This window comes from Kogia breviceps, chromosome 3 (assembly GCF_026419965.1).
Source record: "Kogia breviceps isolate mKogBre1 chromosome 3, mKogBre1 haplotype 1, whole genome shotgun sequence".
In the NCBI taxonomy this organism is placed as follows: Eukaryota; Metazoa; Chordata; class Mammalia; order Artiodactyla; family Physeteridae; genus Kogia; species Kogia breviceps.
Genome location: NC_081312.1, coordinates 108354546 through 108379339, shown reverse-complemented (window position 1 = coordinate 108379339; position 24794 = coordinate 108354546). Strand labels below are relative to the sequence as shown.

Genomic DNA, 24794 nt, shown 5'->3' with positions numbered 1-24794 from the left:
CACTGTGCCACCAGGGAAGCCTTCTGGCTGAAGTTAATATAGCTACTCCTGCTTTCTTTTGATTATTGTTAGCATGGTATATATATTTTTTCTATCTTTTAAAATTTATATGTGTCTTTATATTTAAAGTGTAGACAACATATAGTTGGGTCTTATTTTTTGATCCACTCTGACATCTCTTTTAATTGGTGCATTTAGACTGTTAATGTTTAAACTGATTATTGATACAGTTGGTTTACTATCTAAGATGTTTGTTACTATTTTCTATTTCTTGCCCTGGTTTTTTGTTCCTATTTTTGTCTTCTATTCTTTTTCTGCCTTTTGTGGTTTTTACTTGAGCATATTATATGATTCCATTTTCTCTCCTTTGTTAGCATATCCGTTATCCTACATTTTTACTTTTTTTAGTGGATGTCATAGAGTTTGCATTTACATCTAATCTTAGTCCACTTTCAAATAATGCTATATCACATCACAGGGAGTGTGAGTACCTTATAATAACAAAATAACCCTAATTCCTCCCTCCTATTCTTTGTATCATTGCTGTCATACATTTCACTTGGATAATAGCATATATACATATATAAGTGTATATATACACATATATGAGCATATATGTACACACGTATATGTACATACACATATACGTACACACACATAAGTATTCGTAACCAAATACATAGTGGTATTATTTTGAACAAACTATTACCTGATAGGTCAGTTAAGATTAAGAAAAATAAAAGGTTTAATTTTACTTTCCACTTATTTTTCAGTGCTCTTCCTTCTTTATGTAAATTTGAGGTTCTGATCTGTATCATTTTCCTTCTCTCTAGAGAAGGCTGGTCTACTGACAACAAATTCCCTGAATTTTTATCTATCTGAGTCTTTATTTCTTCCTCACTTTTGAAGAAGAATTTCACAGGGTACAGAATTCTAAATTGGTGTTTTTTTCTTTCTTTTTTTCCCCTTAATACTCTAAATATTTCATTTCACTCTCCTTTCATAGTTTCTGAGGAGAAGTCAGATGTAATTCTTATTTTTGATCTTCTGTAGGTAAGGAATTTTCCTCCTCTGGCTTCTTTGAGAATTTTTTCTTTACCTTTGATTATCTATATAGTCTGAAAATGATATGCCTGAGTGTAGGGTTTTTGGGGGGGCATTTATCCTGCTTGGTGTTTTCTGAGCTTCCTGGATCTGTTGTTTGGTGTCTGATATTAATTTGGGGACATTCTCAGTCATTGTTTCAAGTATTTCTGATGGTCCTTTCTCTTCTTTTTCTTTCTTTTCTTTTCTTTCTTTCTTTCTTCTTTATCCCCTGTATGTGTATGCTACACTTTTTATAGTTGTCCCACAGTCCTTAGATAGTCAGTTTTGTGTTTGTTAGTCTTTGCTCTCTCTGCTTTTCAGTTTTCGGTGACTGTATTGATATATATTCAAGTTCAGCGAGTCTTTTCTCAGTCTACTGAGAAAAGTTGTTTCCAGTCTACTATTAAGCCCATAAAAGACATTTTAAAATTCTGTTTCAATGTTTTTGATCTCTAGTTTTGTTTGTTTTAGTTCTTTCTTAGGATATCCACCTCTCTGTTTTACATTGTTCATCTGTTTCTACATGCTGTCCACTTTATTCATTAAAGCTAGTAAATTATATATTAACTAGCCCTTAGTTGGTTTAAATTTCTGGTGTGTTAATTCCAATATCCCTGCCATTTCTAGTTCTTATGCTTGCTCTGTGGTTGCAAATAGTGTTTTTTGCCTTTTAGTATGCTTTGTAATTTTTTCTTAATAGCTGGACATGAGTTCCCAAGTAAAGGAATTGCTATAAATAGGGCTTTAGTAATGTGATAGTGAGATGTAAGGGCAAAGGAAGCATTTGATAATATTCCATCAGCATAGGCTCTGATAAACTAGTTTGCCTGAGGACAGGCCTTGGTAAGAAGAATAGAGGACTCTGGTGTGTCTCAAAATGGTTCCTTTCCTCTTCCCCCTGCTGGAAGCATGAGGGGATTTTCCCCAGTTCTTGCTCTGAGAACCTGCTTGAGCTTCTTGGGGTAAGTCTCATAAGAACTGTGGGGGCTCCCCTGTGACTGGGCCACCCTAGAGTTTTAAACTCTAGACTTACCTATGCTCAGTCTCCTGTCCTGTCACAGGTTCCTGCTTGTGGATCTCTGCTTCAGTAAAACTGTGACTCCCTGTATTTGTCTCTTCAGTATTAGGGACAACAGTTTGCAGTTTATGTTCTCCCTCCCTTAGGGATTCAAGAAGAGTTGTGGATTTTTTAGTCTCTTTAGCTTTTTACTTGTTATTGGATTGGAGAAGTGACTTCCTAGCTCCTTACCTGTGGAACCAGAAATCAGAAGTTGAGATATAGCTTGGATGCTGTTTTCAATATGGAGTGGGAGAAAATATTTCTATACGACTTCCAACTCAAATATACTTACATGCGTATAAAAACATTTATGGAATAAGTAACATCTTGAAATATATTCTGAAGTAAAAGATACAAATCTCTTCAACCAAATAAAGATAGCTCTTCTGTTTTCAGGTTTCTCTCCTATGGGTTCTGATAGCATGTTCTTCTTCTTCAGACTGAGCCTTTGCATATTCTTTTGTGTGCATCTGATATACCTAAGAAACTGGGAGGTATCCTGACATCTGTTTCCCTTTATGGTTAAGTACTAGAAAAATATAGAGTTAATTGACACTGTTATCTAGACAATATCAGGAGAGAAATTGAAGACTCCTCATTGAGGCTCTGAAATTAATTTGTTAATAAATAAATTATCAGATTATGTGTCCCAGGGAGCTTACCATGTAATTAATAGGCAGTTATTATAAGGTATACAGGTTACTGTGGGAGCAGCAGTCGTGATCCTGGAAATGATAGCTAAGCTGAATCTTTGAGGATGATTAGTTATAAATGTAGAGATCATAGTATTCTAGGCAGGACGAAAAACTTTTTTAAGACCTGGAGCCAAGGAAGACAGCAGAACAAATCCTCTGAACTGTTATGCTGGAATACAGAGTTAAGAGACGAGAGAAATGGTGAAAAATGTAGTTGGAATTAGAAAGCTAGAACCATATAGTGAAAGGCCTTGACACTACTGAAAAGTCCCTGGTTTTCTCCTGATAGACACAGGAACAAATGAAAGGTGTTAGGCATAGAAGTGACATGAGTCATAGTCTGTCCACTTTTCTACCACAAACATTGTATAAACCTATATATTCTGTTTTAAATACAAGAAAACATGCTCCTGGTTCCTGGTAGGGATGGATGAATAGATGAACTGCCTCTGACTGAGTCTTCTCAGAAGGCAGAATGAGCACACTTCTGCTATTTTGTTGAAGTACTCCAATGAAGCAGTTTTTAGAATCAATGTGAATTTTGTATTTTATTCATTATATCTTAGTGTTCTTTAAAAAATTTTAAGAAATGTTAGTGGGAATAGTTTACAATCCTTGCTCCTAGGATACTTTGTGAGGATTAAAGGACATAATGTACAAAAACCACTCACTGAATGCTTATTGTTTTTGTTATCATTTCAGCTTGTAGCGCTACCTTCTATCCAGGTGCCCATCTTAGAAACCTAGGTATTCAGCTTTTCCAACTCATTTGCCCATACATACTGCATCTTTTAAATGTTTCTTGCATCAGTTTCCTCTTCTTTCCTGCTACTTCTTCATTCTTTGCCTGGTCTATAATAGTAGTCATCACTTAAATGGATTGCGTGCCTGCAGTTTTGCCAACTGGTCCCAGTTTAGAAAATGGAATTATCACAAAGGCAGATTTGACTTAGTCACTGACCTGCTTAAAACCCTTTAGTGACTCCTGCTGCAAGTGTTCTTATCTAGTGGTTTATGAATAGGGTGTGAACATTCTGAAACTTTCTGCCAGATGGAGTATATGTGCCTGCATTTTTATGTGGAGAAAGTTATTAGCCTTTGTAAGATTACTCCTCTGCTGGCTAAAATCTGAATTTCTTATCATATCTTATAAAGTCTCCCATAATCTGGCTTCTCCCTGCCTCTTTATATTTTTTGAGTCCTTCTTTGAACTTTTTTTTACTGTTGAACTGCTTCCAGTTGTCATAAGACCATGTTCTTAGGCTCTTCTGCCTTCACTCACTCATTTCCCTCTTATCTGAACCTCATTTCCCTCTTATCTGAACCGGTCTTCCCACCCTTTGTGTTGTCAGTTCCTAGTCATCCTTTGTGATTCATCTTGGATAAATTGCCTCTCTTTAAATTGTCTCTTGAGCCCCTATGATGTTAAAATCTTCTGGCTTTTTTTCCCTTTAAACAGTAAGTTCCTTGAAGAAAGAGCCCATATAAAAATAGCCATAGGAGCTGGAATAGTACTAGTTTATCTAGCAGAGTTTGAACTATACTGAAGGAGACATTTGGAAGTCATCAGGTATTTCTAAAGCCTTGAAAGATGAAACTGTCCAAAGAGAAGTACAAAAGAAAAAGTGTCTAATGGTTGGTCCCTGGGGAGTATAATAAGCATTTCTAGATTAGGAAGGGGAAGTATCTGAAGAATAGCCAGAGAGAAAGGAGGAAATCAGGAAATAGTGTCCTGAAAGCCCACAGTCAACAATTTCCAAAAGGCCTACATTTTTCAGCAGGGTTAACTAAAATAAGGAGTGAAAAGTGGTGACTTGGTGAGAACAGTCTCTACATTACTGGATACAGGGTGCTGTAAGCCTTGACTTTGTTTCCTACACACTGTTACTCTTTTTTTCCACTAATGCTTCTGGACTGTTTCTGTTATTTTCTCAGTATAAGAATCCCTGTTCCTTTGAGGCTGTGCTTCCTGGCTGTGTCATCTTCTCTCTTCATTATCTAGTTATCTCCCAGGCCTTTCTCAGTCTTTGAAGAACTCATACTTTTGTACTCTGCTGCAGATCCCCTGCTGTCTTTGTTTACATGGGTAACCTCTAACAACATCTCAGTTCCCCACCCATTTTATCTTCAAAAACCTTCACCTCTACTTCCTGCTCCTTCCCATTCCCATAGGCATGTCGGTCTGAACTGTTTTACCCCTGAAACCTTTAATTTAAACACCCACCTCTGGTTGCAGACTTTTTGTGCTTTCTTACTTGCTTTCTCTCATCCCATCTGTCCTTCCTTGTCTTTAAGAGTTGTCCCTTGGCCCCTCTACTATCTTCCAGCCTCAGCCCTCTGGTTCCTGTACTCCTGACATAGACTGTTGAGCCCAGAAGATTGAATAGATTGTATTCCATAGGTTGCCTTTTCACTCTGTTGATTGTTTCCTTTGATATTTCTTATTTTTAAGTTTGATATAGTCCCATTTGGCTATTTTTGCTTTCATTGCATATGCTTTTGGTGTCATATCAAAGAATTCATTACCCAAATCCAGTGTCCTGAAACTATCCCACTATGTTTTCTTCTAGAAGTTTCATAATTTCAGGTCATATATTTAGGTGTTTAATCCATCTTGAATTAACTTTTATATTGTATAGTGTAAGTTAAGGGTCCAGCTTCATTCTTTGCGTGGGGATATTCAGTATTCTCAGCTCCATTTGTTGAAGAGACTGTTCTTTCCCTTGTGTACCCATGGTACCTTTGTTGAAGATCATTTGACTGTATGTGTAAGAGTTTATTTCTGTATTCTCTGTTGTGTTCCATTGGTCTGTATGACTTGACTTTATACCAGCACCATACTGTTTTAATTACTGTAGCTTTGTAAAGATGTTTTGAAATCAAGAATTGTGAGGCCTCTGGCATTGTTTTTCTTTCTCAAGATTAGTTTTGCTATTTGGGGTCCTTTGAGATTCCATATGAATTTTAGGATTTTTTTTTTTTTTCTATTTCTGAGAAAATGCCATTGGGATTTCAGTAGGGATTGAATTGAATCTGTAGATTGCTTTGGGTAGTATGGACCTTTTAACAACATTAAGTCTTGCAATCCATGAACACAGGCTGTCTTTCCATTTGTGTCTTCTTTAGCTTCTTTTAGAAATTCTTTGTCATTTTCACTGTAAAAGTCTTTTGCCTCCTTGGGTAAGTCTGTTCATAAGTATTTTATTTTTGATGCTGTTGCAAATGGGAATATTTTCTTAATTTCCTTTTCAGATTGTTCATTTTTAGTTTATAGAAGCACAACTGATTTTTGCAAGTTGATTTTTGTATCCTGCAACTGTACTGAATTCATTTATTCTAACATTTTTTTGTGGGATCTTTATGGTTTCCTGCATATTGATGTCATCTATGAACAAAGATAATTTTCTTTGTTTCTTCCTTTCCTATTTGGATGCATTCGTTTGTTTTTCTTGCCTGAATGCTCTGACTACGATTGCCAGTACTGTGGTGAAAAGAAACGGTGAGAGTGTGCATCCTTCCCTTGTTCCTGATGTTAGAGGGAAGGTTTTCAGTTTTACACCATTGGGTATAATATTGACTGTGGGCTTTACTTCTATGGACTTTATTATGTTGAGGTAATTTCCTTTTGTGTCTAGTTTGACTTTTTGTTATGAAAGGGTGTTTGTCAAATGCTTTTTCTGCATCAGTTGAGATGATCATGTTATTTTTTGTCCTTCATTTTGGTAATTTGGTGTATGATGTTGATTGATTTTTCATATGATGAAGCATCCTTACATTCCAGGAATAAATCCCACCTGGCGATGGTGTATAATCCTTTTCAGGTGTTGTCAAATTCTACTTGCTAGTAATTTATTGATTTTTGCATCCATATTTATCAGGGATATTGGCCTGTATTTTTCTTGTCTCATAGCTCTGTCTCATTTTAGTATCAGGGTAATTCTGGCCTCATAGGTAAGTTTGGAAGTGTATCCTTCTCTTCATTTTTTGGAAAGAGTGTGAGAAGGATTGGTGTTAATTCTTCTTTAAATCTTTGGTAGAATTCTCCAGTGAAGCTATCTTATCCTGGGCTTTTCTAGAAATATATTCATTTTTTTCCTAGGTTATTCAATTTGTTGGTGTATACTTGTTAGTAGTCTCTTATGATTCTTTTTATTCTTGTAGCATCAATTATAATTTATCTTCTTTATTTCTGATTTTGTTGAGTCATTTTTCGTTTTTCTTGGTCTAGCAAATGATTTGTTGATTGTCTTGAAATTCTCCAAAAACAACTCTTACTGTCATTGATTATTTTTTCAGTTGTCTATGCTCTGTTTCATTTCTCTGTAATCTTTGTTTCCTTCCTTCTGAGTTAGTCTGTTTTTCTGGTTCCTTGAGGTCTAAAGTTAGGTTGTTGATTCGAGGTCTTTTTTCTTTTTTAATGTGGGTATTTACCACTATAAACTTTCCCAGCACTGCTTCTGCTGCGTCCCATACATTTTGGTATGTTGTGTTTCATTGTTGTTTGTCTCAAGATATCTTCTAATTTTTCTTCTGATTTCTTATTTGACCCATTGGTTGTTCAAGACTGTGTTGTTTAATTTCCATAAATTTGTGGATATTCAAGTTTTCCTTTTGATTTTGATTTTTAACTTCATTCCATTGTGGTTGGGAAAGATACTTGGTATGATCTCTGTCTTCTTAAATTTTGTTAAGACTCGTTTTGTGGCACGACATGTGCTTTTTCCTGGAAAATGTTTTATGTGCAACTGAGAAAATGTAGATTCTGCTGTTGTTGTGTGGAGTGTCATTTATTTGTCTGTTAGGTCCATTTGGTCTATTATGATGTTCAAGTCCTCTGTTTCCCAAGTGATTTTCTGTCTGGTTGATATATCTACTATTGAAAGTGAGGTACTGAAATGTCCTACTGTAATTGTGTTACTGTCTGTTTCTCCCTTTGATTCTGTTAATGTTTGCTTACTGTTTCAGTGCTCTGCATATATATTTATAATTGTAGTGTCTTTCTGGTGAATTGACCCTTTTATTATATAATGTGTCCTTTGTTTCTTATGACAGTTTTTGACTTTATTTTCTTATATATAAATATTTTCTTTATTTTCTGATCATATGTATCTCTTCCCTCTTTTGGTTATATTTGTATAGGATGTTTTTTCTGTTCTTTCACTTTCTGCTTGTGTATGTCCTTGTATCTAAAGTAACTCTTGTAGACAACATATAGTTGAGTCTTTTCTTTTTTAAATCCATTTAGCCAATCTATGTCTTTAGATTGGGAGTTTAATCCATTAACATTTAAAGTAAGTACTGATAGGGAACAACTTACTATTGCCATTTTGTTAATTGTTTTTTGTATATATTGTAGTTATTTTTTCCCCTCTTTTTCTCTGAGATGCCTTCATTTGTGTTTTGTTAATTTTTTTTGTAGTGACATGCTTTGATTCCTTTCTTTTGTGCATCTTCTATAGGTATTTTCTTTGTGGTTACCATGGCAATTACATAAAATCTTACAGTTGTAATGAAATATTTTAAACTGATAACAATTTCAGTTACATACAAAAACTTTACTTCTTTACATCTCTCCCCTTTTTGTTGATGACACAAATCACACCTTTTTATATTTCATATCCATTAACATATAGTTGAGTTGTTAAAATGTTTTTATATTTTAACTCTCTACCTGAATTAAAAGTGATTTACTCACCACCATTACAACATTACAGGATTCTGTATTTGTCTATAAATTTACCTTTACCAGAAAACTTTATATTTTCATATGCTTTTGTGTTTTGTGTCCTTTTGTTTCAAGTTGTAGGACTCCCTTTTGCATTTCTTGTAAGGTGGGTTTAGTGGTGGTGAACTATCTCAGGTTTTGTTTATGCTAGGAGGTCTTTATGTCTCCTTCATTTTTAAAGTCAGTTTGCCAGATAATAGTGTTTTGGTTGGAAGGTATTTTTTTTTCCAGCACTGTGAATATGTCATCCCACTCCTGGAAGTGGGATGGTGGAAGGTATCTGCTGATAATCTAGTGCTAGCTTCCTTGTACATGACCAGTAGTTTCCGTTTTGTTGCTTTCAAGATTTTCTCTCTATCTTTGGCTTTGGACAGTTTGATTATAATGCATCTTAGTATGGGCCTCTTTGGGTTCATCCTAATTGGAGTCCTTTGAGCCTCTTAAAATTAGATAACCATTTTTTTCTTCCTCATATATGGAAGGCATTTGGCCATTATTTTTTCAAGTAAGCTGTCTGCTTCATTCTCTCTTCTCTTGCTGGTATTTCCCTAATGCATATATTGGTCATCTTGATGTCCCATAGGTCCCTTAGGCTTTCTTCATTTTTCTTCTTTTTCTTTTTTTTTCTTTTTTCCTTCTGACTCAAGAATTTCAAAGACCTGCCCATCAGGTTCATTGATTCTTTTCTTTTGCTTGATCAGATCTGCCATTACCTCTTGAGAATTTTTCAGTTCATTTATTGTATTCTTCAACTCTAGAATCTTTGGTTCTTTATATGTATATTTTTTGATATTCTCATTTGTTCATGCATCATGATTTCATCTAATTTTCTCTTTGTGTTCTCTTATAGTACTGTGAGTTTCCTTAAAGCAATTAGGCTGAATTTTTTGTCATTTAATTCGTAGAGCTCTGTTTCTTTAGGTCATTTTCTAGAACTTTATTTTGTTCATTTGACTAGGTCATGATTCCCTGTTTTTTTATGTGCCTTATTTTTTTTGTTGTTATTGATGTGGATTTTGCATTTGGAAAACAGCTTCTCTCCCAGTCTTTATGGTCTGGCTTCATAGAGGGGAAAATCACCATCATTCAGCCTAGCTAGAGATTCTTGGTACCTCTAAAACCTTTTAGGGAGTGCATCTTCTCTGGACTTGTTCTTGTAATTTCCCAATTGAAGAGGTTTATTGGTTTTCTTTCAAGAACTTATAGTATTTTGCCTTCTCTTGTGTCTTTCTGTAGCACTTAAGGTTCTCTGAGGCTACAGCAAGCCAGAGAACTTTTTGTTTTCCCTAGGCATCCAGTGTATGCTAATTCCATGAGTTTTCTGAGTTAGGCAAGACAGAAAGTAGTTCTTTGGGCAGCCCCCTTGAGAATGTTGGACATAATTCTTCTCTTTTTTCTGTTCCCAAGGGTGATGCTGCAAGTTGGGCTTTTCATCACTATTGTGAACTGTGCCAGTTTGAGGAGGGGTTGAGACAATTGATATGAAACTTTTCTTACACATTTCTGGCTGGTTTAGGCTTTGAGCTTGCCTGAGGTACTGCAACTTTCTAATTGGTTTTGGAGGTTTCCTAAAAGGTTTTTGGATCACATGTAAGTCAGAGTTTCTGTAGGGGAATCAGTTCTGGTGCTTCTTTTTTCTCCATCCTGCTGTCCTTTCTGGTTGGCTGGTTAATTTTTTTATCTTTGTTCAGACAAATGTAGTAATTCTACAGTTCAGTTGATAGGAATGCAACTATAGGCTCATGTATCACCTATGCAAAGCTAACTTTGATGTGTATTGAATAATCTTTAGTATAAATTCAAAGTTAAGTCTTAAGAATTTTCTCACCCTAACACTGAAAGAACTCTAGGCGTTTCTCAACAATATATATAAAAGCTATTAAGTTTTTAAATAACTCCAAGGTTTTCTCAGCTCCCTAACCTCCTAGAAAAGATTATTTTATAAGAGTGATCCAGCTATCTAGAATGCAAAATAGTCAGACAACAAGATCTTTATCGCAGAATTTACAGCATATTGCCTGATCCATGGTAGACACTCAAGTGTGTAATTAGTCAAGGTACAAGTTTTGTCTTGTTTGTCTTTGAATCAGAAATAAAAATCAAAGACCGTATTTCATGATCATCACAGAGAATTAGTAGTTGCTCTACACTAATGCCAACATATACTTTGTATTCCTTTCCCTTTAGGATCTTAATTGGAGGGAGGGAGGTGGATGGATATAGTTTGTATTTTGTTTATTCTTCACTCTAAAATGTCACACTGTTTTAAAAAACAAAAAGTTTTTTTAAGGTGAGTAATTTTGTATAAATAGTTCTACAGTTGTGTTAACTGTATAACAAACTCTCTAGGCATTGAGATTATAAGCTTCAATAAAAGAATACTCAGGAGTTATTATTACAGTAAACATATTTCTAACAGTAAAAAAATACCAATTTAAATAAAAATTTTTATTGTGAAAACTGTATCTTATTCTGTAGTTAATGGCTTGTTGCTTGGATCATGGTAATAATGAGTTCACAATGGAAATAATCTAATAATTCACTCAAATCCATTGTAATAGACCCAACCTTAAACCTGATTGTGGCTGTGTCACAGATGTTTTTTTTGTCGGATCTATTTCTGTAAGGCCTAATACTATCTAGGATAACATTGGTCGTTCTTAAAATTTTTTTATGTTAAATAAAACTTTGGGGAAGGGGGTGGAGGATTTACAAAGGCAACATCCTAGAAGGAACAAAGGTGTTCTACTTTCTTTGAGGCTAGTAAGCAGTGGTTATTAGCTTTATAGACTGATTATATAAGCCTTGGGCCCTTTCTGTTTTATCTCTGGTTTCTTGATTCCTCACATCTTCATTTGACTTCATTTTCAATTAAAGCCCCTCTACTTAACGTTCACATGTTCTTTTGATCTTTGCCTTTTTATCTCCTTTCATTATTCTGTACTTACTCCACCAATAGTTCTTATGTTGCACGTCACAGTTATTATTTAAGTTCTGTCGTTTTGTATTATAATTACAGTCTTGTTTGCTCACTGTTCACTGATACATCTTCACTTTCTGAAAGTTGCTTTATTTATTTATTTATTTTTTTGGCCACGCCATGCAACATGTGAGATCTTAGTTCCCAACTAGGGATCAAACCTGTGCCCTCTGCATTGGGAGCTCGGGGTCTTAGTCACTTAACTGCCAGGGAAGTCCCCTGGCAGTTACTATTTTTATTTCTTCATTTTCTTCTTTCTGTATTCATTGTTTATTTTCCAACTTCCTACTAAGTTCAACTTAAGATCATTTTCCACTTCCATCTCTTATATTGTTGGCAGCTGTTTCAGTGGTTCTGATTCCAGTGGTTTGCCATTGATATAGGAACATTAAACATACTTTCCTAGTATTTGTTTTCTTGACAGGCAAATTAAGTTGCTGTGCATAATGTGTTCAGAGTTTAACTCTTGTATTTATCATTATTATTATAGGGTTTTGTTTGTTTGTTTGTTTTTGTTAAGTACCGGACTGTTCCAAAAACAGAGTCGGCAAATGTGGTATTAGTACCATTGATGATGTTGACATTGGTTTTCCTTTTCCTCCCCTGATGGCTGAAACCATTTCCTCTGCCATTTGATCTGCTGTCTAAAAAGTTAGGATATGGCAACAGTATTTTCCCCCAGTGTTTTACTTTGAAAACTTTCAAACATGCAGGTAAATTGAAAGAATTGCACAGTTGATGTGGTATGCCTGTCATCTAGATTCTACCTTTAATATTTACAGTGCTTTATCATATGTCTACCCTTCTATTTATCAATCCATCTCCCCCCCCCCATACATTTCAAAGTTAATTGCTGACATCAGTGCACTTCCCCCTAAGGTGAAACCATTTTTTAAAGATTTCCACCAAGTTTTCTAGAGTAACTCTGGCTCTCTATATTATTATTCCACAGAACATTTATTTGTAGGACTGTCTCACTGATTCAGTCATAGAAATAAAAGAAGTCAATGGAAAGTATTACCTGTTTTCAATGTGTAAGTAATCTTGAGCGTTGAGAGTGCTATCACTAAATGTCACTTGACTTGATAAGAAAAAATACCTTTATAAAAAAACCAGTATATTATAAAGTATAGTACTTGTTTTTTTTTTTACATAGAAGAAAAGGCAGTGAGATGTGAGGAAATTATAGAAAGTTAGCCATAGCCCCTCTTGGGATAGTTTTGAATGACAGATAAGGTTTCACTAAAGGGGACCCCCTTGGGAAAAGACATCTCTTCATTTTTTTCCTTTTTTCTATTTCATTTTCTTCCTCTTTTTCTCTCATTGTCTCTTCTCTATCTTTCTTTTTCCCTCTCTCCTTTGTTTTTTGAAGTCATACTTGAGGGAGTTATACATTTTACTGCATAAAATGATTTGCTGAGGTAAAACAAAGAGTAGGAGGCCATGTGATTGGATGGAAGTGTCACTGGAGGGCAGAAAGCACAGTCTCTAAATTAAGAGTTGGGAAATTTTTTCTGTAAAGGCCAGGTGGTATTTATTTTAGGCTCTGCAGTCTGTACAGTCTCTGTTAAAACTACTCAGCTCTGCTGTTCTAATGTGAAAGCAGCAGTAGACAATATGTAAATGAATGAGCTTGAGCTTGACTGTGTTCTAGTAAGACTTTGTGGATGCTAAAATTTGAATTTCATGTAATTTTTACATGTCACAAAATGTTATTCTTTTACTGACTTTTTCAACCATTTGAAATTTAAAAACCAAACAAGCTATAAAAAAATAGGTGGCATGCTAGATTTGGTCCATAAGCTATGATTTGGCAACTCGATGTATAGGGATTGATCTTGTACAGGTTATTTACCAAAATGTCATTATTAGTTTACATATTCCCAATGTAGAGGCTTTTTTATGTGTTCTAAATTAGATGGGGATACTGAATTATATACAGTTAATTCAAGGTGTCACTGAAGTGAGGAAAGAAGAAAAATGCTTGGTGTGGTTGATTCCACTAATAACACGGAGGTTCTGTCTTGGCCTCCTTTCAGTCCTGTTTCATCAGTCTAGCTGCCGTTTCTAAGTCTTGGGGCAGTGAAGCAGATCAAATAGAGGGGCCTACTTTTATATTAAATCTACCCTTAGTGGTATTAAAAGCCCAAGTTTTGAGTCAAACCTGGGTTCAGATCTCTTATTAGATATGTAACTTGTTAGGTAACAGCTCTGAGCATCAGAATGCAGGTTAATATAGCTAATCTTAGACTTGTAAGGATGCTAATAAAAATTGTAACAATAATGGAGGCTAACTATGTGCCATAAGTTAATGGTGCTTACTATGTGCCATGCTGTGTTCTAAGCACTTTTTATATATTAACTCATTTAATTCTCTCACAGCCATAATAATTCTTCTGTATGCCATAATTTTTAAGATGAGGAAACGGAGACACAGGAAGTTTAAGTAAACTCATTCAAGGTCACATAGTTATTAAGTGGCAGAGCCAGCATGTGAACTTGGGCAATCTGGCCTCAGAGTGTGAGCTTTTAATTTCTAGGGTTTATTGTCATCTAAAGTGAGAACATCTGTAAGCCTAACACATAGGTCTTCAACAAATTATAGATATATTAAATTTACAGAATATAGTGCTACCTGTTCCTCGAGAAACGTGTGTTCTTGTGTGATACCAGATATGCATAAATTTGAGATTCAAATTCTGGTTTTTCAGAAGGCATTTTACTTTTTTCAATTGCACATTATTTATGGGATTTTTTTTCCATAAAAGTTTTTAGTACTACTATTGTTAAGAATTATTTTGAAATGTATCACCTTCGTAAGACAATGTAGTAGAAACGACTTAGACTCTGAAGCCGGAAGACCTCTGGACTCCTGCTCTCATCCTAGTTCTGCACTTTCCTTTGTGCGACATTGGATACGTGATTTGACTCTTTCAGTTCTGTCTCCTTTTTTGGCTGTGCACTGAAGATCATCCTCAAAGTCATGGGATTCAGATGAGATAACCTATGTCAAAGTCCCTTGCAGTGTGTCCAGTATGTTACCAGGCATTCAACAAATGATAGTTCCTTGCTCAACTCCCTATTAACAGATTTTAGAACTGAAAGGAGCCTTAACGATGGAAACTGAGGCCCAGAGTTGTTCAGATAGTACAGCTACTTTGATTCTTAAAGCCGGTTTTCTGATTTCTCAGTCTTGTTCTGTTTTTAATATTCACACTTGTTTATGTATTAAATTCAGAACCATTATGTGTATGACCGGTATTTTTTGGTTTGTTTGTTTTTTTAGGACAATAAGAAAAATAGCTAGACTGTTTTGGTATTTTGATTTGTGAAACTAATCTTTAAAAACTCATACGGACAATTTAGTAAACCTTGAGGCCATTCAAATCATGTATATGAAGTTTTGAAACCACTAACATTTTCCCCTTTCATATTCATTAATTTTAATGTACAAGTAGCACGTTATAGAAAAAATAAATTGCAAGCAAAATGATAGAATAATTAAAAAAACTAATTCAATCACATTATTCAGGGAAATGAATGTTAACACTTTGAAATAAAAATGGCTTCATATGACACTACTTTGTAACAGACTTTCACAATTAAAAGATCAATTAGTGACCTATGCCAAATTCAGATCTTGATAATTTTTGTTTATTCCATTGTGTGAATGGTTATCAGTTCATTTTAGTAATCTATTTTTGGGTGTGTCAGTTTTTTTCCAGGTTTTCTAGAAACGAAATTGGCCTATTATTTTCACCCAAAATGGGATATTTGATTCATATGGTTCATCCTCTGATTCATTTTTAAGACTTTTGATAAATGTTAATAATTTTCTTCCAGAAAGGAAATACATACTTATTTACATTCTCACTAGGGAAAGCTATTGCATTTTGGAAGAAGAATAGCAGTGTATGGTATAAACATTATAAATTCTATATTTCTCTTTCTTTACATGTTGTCACTTTAGTATTTTGCACAGTGATATATCTGAAATAATATGTTTTAATTTTCAGGAGTGGAATTGTTTATAGCTACATATAATAAAATATCTAAGTGTGGTTTGTGGGCTTTTCTTTTTTCTCTGTTCGCATGCATTGAGTGGTAAATTTGCATGGAACATGAAAAACAGAGCACCAGAATGAATTGAATGTGTTTGAGTTATTACTGTTTGTCACTTACCTTGATAGTTTAGAGACAGTCCTACTTTTGAGACAAAATTGGATTTATTAGTGTGTCCCTTATTTGTCTTGTTAGTTGTTCAGTTTCTCATGATTAACAAGATGTATCTCATGATTAACAAGATGTATCTCACGATTAACAAGACGTAAACTCTAATACCATTTGCCGTTTAGTCCTACATGTTTGTGAGATCATTGTAGGAACATTTTGAGAATTAAATTAGATAAATTATTTTTTAAATAGTTTTGATTATTTGTAGTTTTTATTCCTGTATGTCTATTTGGAAACAAAAGGAATAGCTGTGAATTACGTTTTTTGGATCCAGTAGACTACTCAGGTTATGTTGATCTCATATCATCAATAGTAGAAGTATAGATCTTAAGAGTTGGAATAAGCCATAGAGATAGAAATTAGTCCAGCTTCTTGCTTGATGAAATAACCCCTTCTTCAATATCCTTGCTAGGTCTGCTAGAACAGCCATAATGGAACATTAATTCACATACTTTATGTTCACAAAGTAAGAGTAATATAAGATTTTGCTCTAAAAGGAATTTAAAATATTCCATGTTCCTATGACATGGTATTAATGAGGAAGTTTTATGATACCTTTTGGGTTCAAAATTTTATGTTTTGAGCCACTTTCTTGTAATATAACACAAGGTTTGGATATTTTATTTATAAATTTCTTTAAAAATCTTCCATATAGTAGATAATGGGGGGTTCCTTCTTTGTTCCACATAGAAGTTCTATGTTAACTATAAGTCAAATATTTACAGGCTGTTGAAACAAAATGGTGATTATATAAAGGAAAGCTGGATTGATACTTTACTCTCATTTTCTTAATGTTAATTTTTAAAATGATAAAATACTAAAACTCTTAGTCATAAAACTTGTGATTTTCAGCTGTGGTGCTAAACAGTTGAAGCACATCAAGCAAGTGCCCCTCCACTGCACCCCAAACCAAAGGAAAGCATATTCTGTTAAAACAGTGATTTTTGACAAGCATTGATATTCTTTATCACATGTCTTAGGAAATAAGTATCAAATATTTCACCAGTTAAAAGGTCTGTGTAAATAGTGTATCTCCATCTTCTATACCTCATCTTAATATGCAGGTTTATTACTTCAGTGCTTGACTAACTTCTGCCTTCTTGATGATCTGTTGAGCTTTGTACCTGAGAGCTCTACTAATCACTGTGCTTATTGTTTGAATGTTTGGTACAGGAAGCGAGCAGCTGCAAAACATCTAATAGAACGCTACTACCACCAGTTAACTGAGGGCTGTGGAAATGAGGCCTGCACGAATGAGTTTTGTGCTTCCTGTCCAACTTTTCGTCGTATGGATAACAATGCAGCAGCTATTAAAGCCCTTGAGCTTTATAAGATTAATGCAAAACTCTGTGATCCTCATCCTTCCAAGAAAGGAGCAAGCTCAGCTTACCTTGAAAACTCTAAAGGTGCCCCTAACAACTGCTCTGACATGAAAATGAACAAGAAGGATGGACAAGGAGCAAGAGATGATTTTAAAGGTAAGACGTTCTATCTTTAATTGAGAATTTTGGACTGAAAACCACATCGGAGATTTTCACAGTGTGTGAGGTGTTGCTGTTTGCTTTTTTTCTCATTTTGTGACCTTAGGACATGATAGTATAGTGGAATCGATTTTTTATTGTGATAGAGGACAGAACTAATAATTGAGTTAATGATTTTACTCTATTTTACTGTTCTGATGATCTCTAATTAGAAGCAGATTATATTCCCAAAAGTTCCTTTGCTAATGGATTGATTAGAAATTTTAAATATTTTCTACTAGGAAAAATGTATTAAGTAGTAGTTAATAACCTAAACTAGGCCACAAAGTCATTTAGATGTTAGAATAGCTGGACTAAATATCTGGCCTGCATTTTGGAACCCAAGCACTATACAGTGAAAGTAGCAGAAAGAGGAATCAGTGGTCTTTTTCTGTTTCTGCAGGCAAGACAAAATGTTGTTAATAGTTATCTGAGAAATAAGCAATTTTTCTTTCTAATATATTCTTCCTGTATCCTGCTCACCTTCTCCCAGGCATTTGGCACACTCATACTGCCAAGAATCATTACCTAACAATGGTAGTCTTAACCAAGCCTTATTTTTCTTTCTAAATGATCCTGTATTCCAAAACTTCTAAAACTTTTATTCTTTTTAATAAACTTCAAGCTTTCTTTCTCCCAGTGAAAGCAAATTGGTATTAGAAACAAGTTAATCAGATTTTTGAATGACTGACAGTCCTACCAGAGGTAATTGTATTTTAAAAGAGGAAGCTTTTTGTTTAGGATATATAGAAGTTAGATACTGCCTCTAAAGTTTTCAGTAACGTCATTTGAATCAAGTTTAAATTAATTAGTGAAATGGAATTGTGTTAATAGCTTCTACTCTATTTCCATAATAAAGCTGTTTTCATAACTTTATTACAGCTTTATTGCATGAATATTTCTATTCCATGAATTAGCTCACACACTAGATAAATAAATGAACGTTGTCGATAGTTAATGTGGAAGTTGCATTATACACATTTCCGCAGCAAGTGTGCACCATAAGAACAACCGTTATTGTGAATGTAGGATGTGCTGCCACAGTTGAAGGCAGCAAGCCATATGGGGGTTATAGTGCAGGATGGATGTACCCATCTTTTTTTTGGCTATGTGGTTCATTTTAGAGGTACTTATTGGATGATTATCCCCAGTCTTTGTATACTGTTTAAGCTCAAGTCTATATAATTTAGCAGTTCATTGTATTTTCTTCTAATATACTACACTCTTTCCCCCTGCCCCCTTTTACCTACAACATCTGTATTTACTATAGTATATTTTTACTAGGAATTATAAATATAGTAACTGCACTAGTACTTTTATTTTGAATGTTAATTATATATGTTAATTCTAGTTACAAAGTTTCAGGTGTTGAATAGTGTGCCCCAAACTCTTTTTGCATAAGAATTTAAGTTTAAAATTTTATAGATTATTTTTCAAATACACATATATCATAAAATATACAGGTATGTCATACAAAAATGTCTCATTTATTGTTTTCTCAGTAGAATACCTCCTTTTATTGATACCCAAACGTTAATGAATGTTTATATTTCAAAATGCAGTGTTTTTTTAACTAATTTACATTTATGTCTGAAAAACTCAGTTTAACATTTTAAACAAAACACCATGTGAATAAAGTATTGGTACATTTTATGTAGAATTAGTAGAATGTCAGAATCACTTGAAGATGTTCTGAAGAGCATGTCATGCTAACAGAGGGTGCGTGGGTCTACAACGCTGCTTATCCATAAGATAAGCCATATTTACTGCATGCAGGGCAACTCTTTGTTAACAACTTCGTTATTTGATGATTAGGAAACAGAGTGTCCTATGTCCTAACTGGATAGTTATTTATAATAGATAGTTACTATGTTTTGGTTACATTTTAAGAAATTAGGTGGGTTTTGTTTTTTGGGCCTGGTCTCATAAGAACATATTATAATTTTTTTCCAATTAAAATAGTGCGAAATAAGCTCCCAGTTAGCAGTTTCACACTCTTCAGGAAGAGGTTACTGAAGTTTAGCAGAAGATGCCTAAATATCCTGAATAGAACAAACCTTAAGGATTTGTTAAAGAGTTACGGCCCATAAAAGAAGTTGTTGACAGTCTGGTAGCAAGAACCAAAGATTAGATTCATGGTGTGATAAAATTTGATATTTTTGTGGTTCAGTTTTTGGAAGCTGCTCACTCACTAACCATTTGCATTTTGTATTATCTTTTACTATGAAGCAAATATCAAAGCAGAGGAGGAATCATATTAAGAAATTTTATATGTGTTCATTACAAGTATAAGGGTCCATTTGACACAATGAAGATAGGATTATTTACATGACTCTAAAAGTATCCTCTGCTTAAGTATTTGATGACAAGGCTGTCACTTTTTTGATTAAAGGGATTAAGACTTTTGTCAGTAATATTGTTTTACCAATACATCTTCTTAGAGTTAACAGACAAAATATATCATTTGTTCTCTTTCCTGTAAAATAACATATCTGAATAGTTAATTCAAAATGACAAATGCTCTTTATTTGGGGTGCTACATTTTATTTCTTCCACAGTTCGATAATTTTTACTGGCCTGTATGAAAAGTGGTCTCAAAATATTAGTAAACACTTTTTTTTTTTAATTTGAAGGACAGTTTTATAATTTGTGCAGACCTGTATAGTCTTTGCTTGGGTACTTTGAAAATGATATTAGTTAGCTTATTTTGTTCATCTGCTAATAAGAATAAATGATTTTTTTTCTACTCAGAGTATGAGTTAGTCGTATTTGTCTCATTTATCAGGAAAACAAATCCTCAGAAGATAGGCTTCCACATAGGTCACTGGCAGACCTGTGTCACATACTGTCCCCAGTGCAAGTGAGGATTGGAATACTAGTGTTTAATTTTCAGTTTCTATCACAATGGCATGTCAGGGTAAAGGTGGTGAATAGATTTGGAGTTAGCCAGCCTAAAGTGTCTGCCCAGATTATATTAGAGAGCTGGAGGTAAGAGAGCAGTTTTAGAGGATCACATTTCAGATACAGAACAATGATAGCACCTGCTTTGGAGTTAGAAGTAATTGCAATAGAAAATTTAAGTTGATATAGCCATGTAAACTAAACTGCTATTAATCAGGACACAAAAGTCTTGGGGTGTTACCCAGCGTTACTCAACTTTCTGTTAGTTGAGAATGAGATCTTGTGGTTGGTCATTAGAGGTTTCATATCCTTTTAGTAATCGGTTAGTCTTACCTGTCAAACATTTGAGTACTTTGAGTAATGCCAGACATGTTTTATAGTCATTAGGGATCGATCACACACACACAAGCCCAGCCACCCCCTTTCAGGGTTTTTGAATTATCTCTGCCCAGAGCATTCATTGTTTTCTTTGCTATTAGAATTGATTTATAAAATGAAATTTGGTTATCTTCTGTTTAAAGGCTGTTTCACTTCTTTTATTAATGTAAGTTATTTGACTACAGGATTGAAATATTTTTACTTCTGTATTTTCATTTAAAATACAGTTGTTTATGCTCCTGTTTATTGTATGCAATAAATCGTTGACTGTTAAAACATTTTATTTTATATCTACTAATCTAATATTCATACAAGTCATAACAAAAAATAGTGCTATTGGGTTATATTTCTCAGCTTTGGTACGTGAAATTTTGTAATTATATAGGCTTATCTCAAAATAAGAGAGAATGTAGGGTGGGTTTGGTTTTTTTGTTAACATCATGAGGGTGAGTACATTATAGCTAACTAATTTTAATTTTTAAATTGTTAGTTTTCTTCTTCTTTTTTTTTTTTTTTTAGCTGAAACTCATGGTAAATGCCAGGGAGTTTAATGTATGAGGTGTTGAATCAACCCATTGCCTGTTGTATGATGTTCCCAAGCATTGGGATTTACTACTCTTTGAGTTTGAATGTTTTACATTGTTTTTCACTCCAATCATTGTACTCGGTAACTGCTTTGAAAAAAGTCAGACATTATGAAAGCTCATATTAAATGGCACAAAATAAATCAACATTTGAGTAAGATGAGAACTTGGAGTTTTAGAAAACAACATGTTAAAATTCATTTTTGTGTGTGTGCTTTTATTTTCTTCTCAAGTAAGAAAAGTGTAAGAGAAGGAACACATGGAGTTTTTCTTTCTTTTTCTAATGTATTCATGCAGTGGCACTCACCTTAAGCACTCACGCATTCTGTAACCTCCAAACTTACTCTGGTCCTCTCAAGGGAGTATATGTATAGATTTAAATTTTGTTGTTAAAGAGAATAGGAGCTATAGGTTTATCTGGTTTTGTCTGAAAGCAAATAATAGCAAATGTAAAAAGTCTAATGGCAAAAGCTGACAGTGGAGGCCTAAGCCACTATACTTAAAGACATATGAGAAGGAAGTAAAATGAATTCCAGCAAACTGCAACAACTCTTTCACCCCTGCAACTGTCCATGGCTCCAGAGATTTTTATCTCAAAAAGTCCTTGAAGTATTTTCTTCTTTGTTTCTTCTGTGATTTCATTAGAATTTTAATTTGTTAACATTACGGTAACTCTGAAAATGTGTAATAAATTGATATTCAGTCTGGCCTTTCAGGGCCTGCTGTCATTTTTGACTTTTATGATGTTATTTCTTTATGGGGAAGAATGGATATAACAGAAAATCATAATAAAACTCCCATGGATTTAAATACTACAAGCTGCAAAAACAGTGGTAATATAGCAGCTTAGGGGGAGATGGTCATTACTTGTATTTTAAAGACTCTAAAGGCAAGATGGGGAAAATGAAAGGCTTCTCTACTTGTAAGGATCAGCTAGAATACAATATTAAGTAGACCCCAGAAAGAATACTAGCTTATTACAAACAGTGGAAATTTGTTTCTAGCTCATCTAACAGCCATAATATTTTAGAATGGCAGAGAGTTCTGATTCATGCAGTCATTCAGAGTTGCAGCTGTAATGGCACTATCTTTAACACACGATTTTCAGAACCGTCCTGGAAGCATCATCCCATTAGCCAGAAGGAGAAAAGCATTAGCCTGAAAGTAGCACTTACCTCAAAAAGCTGGGAAAGCTGGAGAATGTGTCCAACTCTGTGCCCAGGAAGGAGAGGAAACAGATTTTGGTGACTACATAGTAGTATGTTTCACTTGTCTGGTCATAAGTTTTGCTTTCTTCTCACCCTGTTGTTTTCACTGCTTTGTAACTATTTCCTGTCACTGTGTAAGATTTATTCCAACCTGGCTGCAGGTGGCAGTGTCTGTCAACTTCAGAGCTTATGGGAAATGATATATTAATCCTTCTCTGTCACCCACAGAATGGCCACCCTGATTAAAAAACTAAGACTCAGAAAGGAACTAGTCTGGTTTTAGGACAAGAGCTGTTTCCAAAGAGGACTCTGAAGAAATTTTTCTTAAAACTGCCTTCCTAGTCTTTTGAAAACAGAGTAGTGAAATAAGGAATAAACCTCTCAGAAAAATAGTGGTGTTTCTGCTCTAAAGTAGAGCGAAGTTGTAAGAGGTATATTGTGATGAGTAGGCACATGATATCTTGGTTCATATTTACAGTTAAAACTGCATGTTAATATATATACTATCATTGTGAAATGAGCTTGAGCTCATTAAAAGCTATATATAAGAATATAGAATATAAAAGAATGAGTAAAGTTGTTAATATTAGTACTACATTGAAAAAAATAGGTAAGCATATTTTGTTGGTTGAACCTAAGTATTAAGATACTTTTTTAAAAGAGTTGTAAATCATAAATGGTATTTATTGCAAAATGTTTGGCAATTTTATTTTTCACTAGAACTTATTAAAAGAAAGCAAACATACATATATATTATGAAAATAAATGTTCTCTTTTTTCCTAATTTTCTAGATGTGACTTACCTAACAGAAGAGACGGTATATGAAATTCTAGAATTATGTAGAGAGAGGGAGGATTATTCCCCTTTAATTCGTGTTATTGGAAGAGTTTTTTCTAGTGCTGAGGCATTGGTACAAAGCTTTCGGAAAGTCAAACAACACACCAAGGAAGAACTGAAATCTCTTCAAGGAAAGGATGAAGACAAAGATGAAGATGAAAAGGAAAAAGCTGCATGTTCTGCTGCAGCTATGGAAGAAGATTCAGAAGCATCTTCCTCAAGGATAAGTGATAGCTCACAAGGAGATAACAACTTACAAAAATTAGGTCCTGACGATGTGTCTGTGGATATTGAGGCCATTAGAAGGGTCTACACCAGATTGCTCTCTAATGAAAAAATAGAAACTGCCTTCCTCAATGCACTTGTGTATTTGTCACCTAATGTGGAATGTGACTTGACGTATCACAATGTATACTCCCGAGATCCTAATTATCTGAATTTATTCATTATTGTCATGGAGAATAGAAATCTCCACAGTCCTGAATATCTGGAAATGGCTTTGCCACTGTTTTGCAAAGCAATGAGTAAGCTACCCCTTGCAGCCCAAGGAAAACTGGTCAGACTGTGGTCTAAATACAGTGCAGACCAGATTCGAAGAATGATGGAAACGTTTCAGCAACTTATTACATACAAAGTCATAAGCACTGACTTTAACAATCGAAATCTAGTGAACGATGATGATGCTATTGTTGCTGCTTCCAAGTGCTTGAAAATGGTTTACTATGCAAATGTAGTGGGAGGGGAAGTGGACACAAATCATAATGAAGAAGATGATGAAGAGCCCATTCCTGAGTCCAGTGAATTGACACTTCAGGAGCTGTTGGGAGAAGAAAGAAGGAACAAGAAAGGTCCTCGAGTGGACCCACTAGAAACTGAACTTGCTGTTAAAACTCTGGATTGTCGAAAACCACTTATCCCTTTTGAAGAGTTTATTAATGAACCACTGAATGATGTTCTAGAAATGGATAAAGATTATACTTTTTTCAAAGTAGAAACAGAGAACAAATTCTCTTTTATGACATGTCCCTTTATATTGAATGCTGTCACAAAGAATTTGGGATTGTATTATGACAATAGAATTCGCATGTACAGTGAACGAAGAATCACTGTTCTCTACAGCTTAGTTCAAGGACAGCAGTTGAATCCATATTTGAGACTCAAAGTCAGACGTGACCATATCATAGATGATGCACTCGTCCGGGTAAGTTGGGCTACTGTTTAAAAATTAGTACTAGATTGAATACCTAATGATGGGGAGACTGTGATACAGTTCAGTGAATTCATTTTATAAGTGACTCTTTGGGGGGGAAAAACGTATGTATATGATTATATAGTATAGGAACACATGGACTTTTTTATTGTAATATAAGTACTATATTTTTGTTGCTCCTGTCCAAGTTCATAAATGTTCCACAAAATATTGGTTGTCTTGTGTCATGATCACTCTCTCTTTGAAAAAGAATAAATCTTCTAAATCTTGACAACTAACCCCAAAAGTTTTGTCATTCAGAAGAGAAGTGGATGTTTCAGAGCACAGAAACAAGGGGGTTGTGGAGATACCCAGTAATAAGTATGAATGTCAAGTC

The 24794-nt window shown here is 34.4% G+C and overlaps 1 protein-coding gene across 12 annotated transcripts in view; it reads left to right on the top strand.

Annotated features, from left to right (window-relative positions):
* The window catches only part of UBE3A (ubiquitin protein ligase E3A), a 91858-nt gene that overhangs the window by 41296 nt on the left and 25768 nt on the right, over positions 1 to 24794 (top strand). For 8 of the 12 annotated variants that reach the window (XM_059056151.2, XM_067029462.1, XM_059056157.2 and 5 more), the window contains 2 exons: positions 16953 to 17257; positions 23163 to 24409. In XM_059056151.2, coding sequence (XP_058912134.1) covers positions 16953 to 17257; positions 23163 to 24409 — 1552 coding nt within the window. The remainder of the gene's footprint in view (positions 1 to 16952; positions 17258 to 23162; positions 24410 to 24794) is intronic. The other 4 variants (XM_067029467.1, XM_067029466.1, XM_067029464.1 and 1 more) reach the window with 1 other exon arrangement.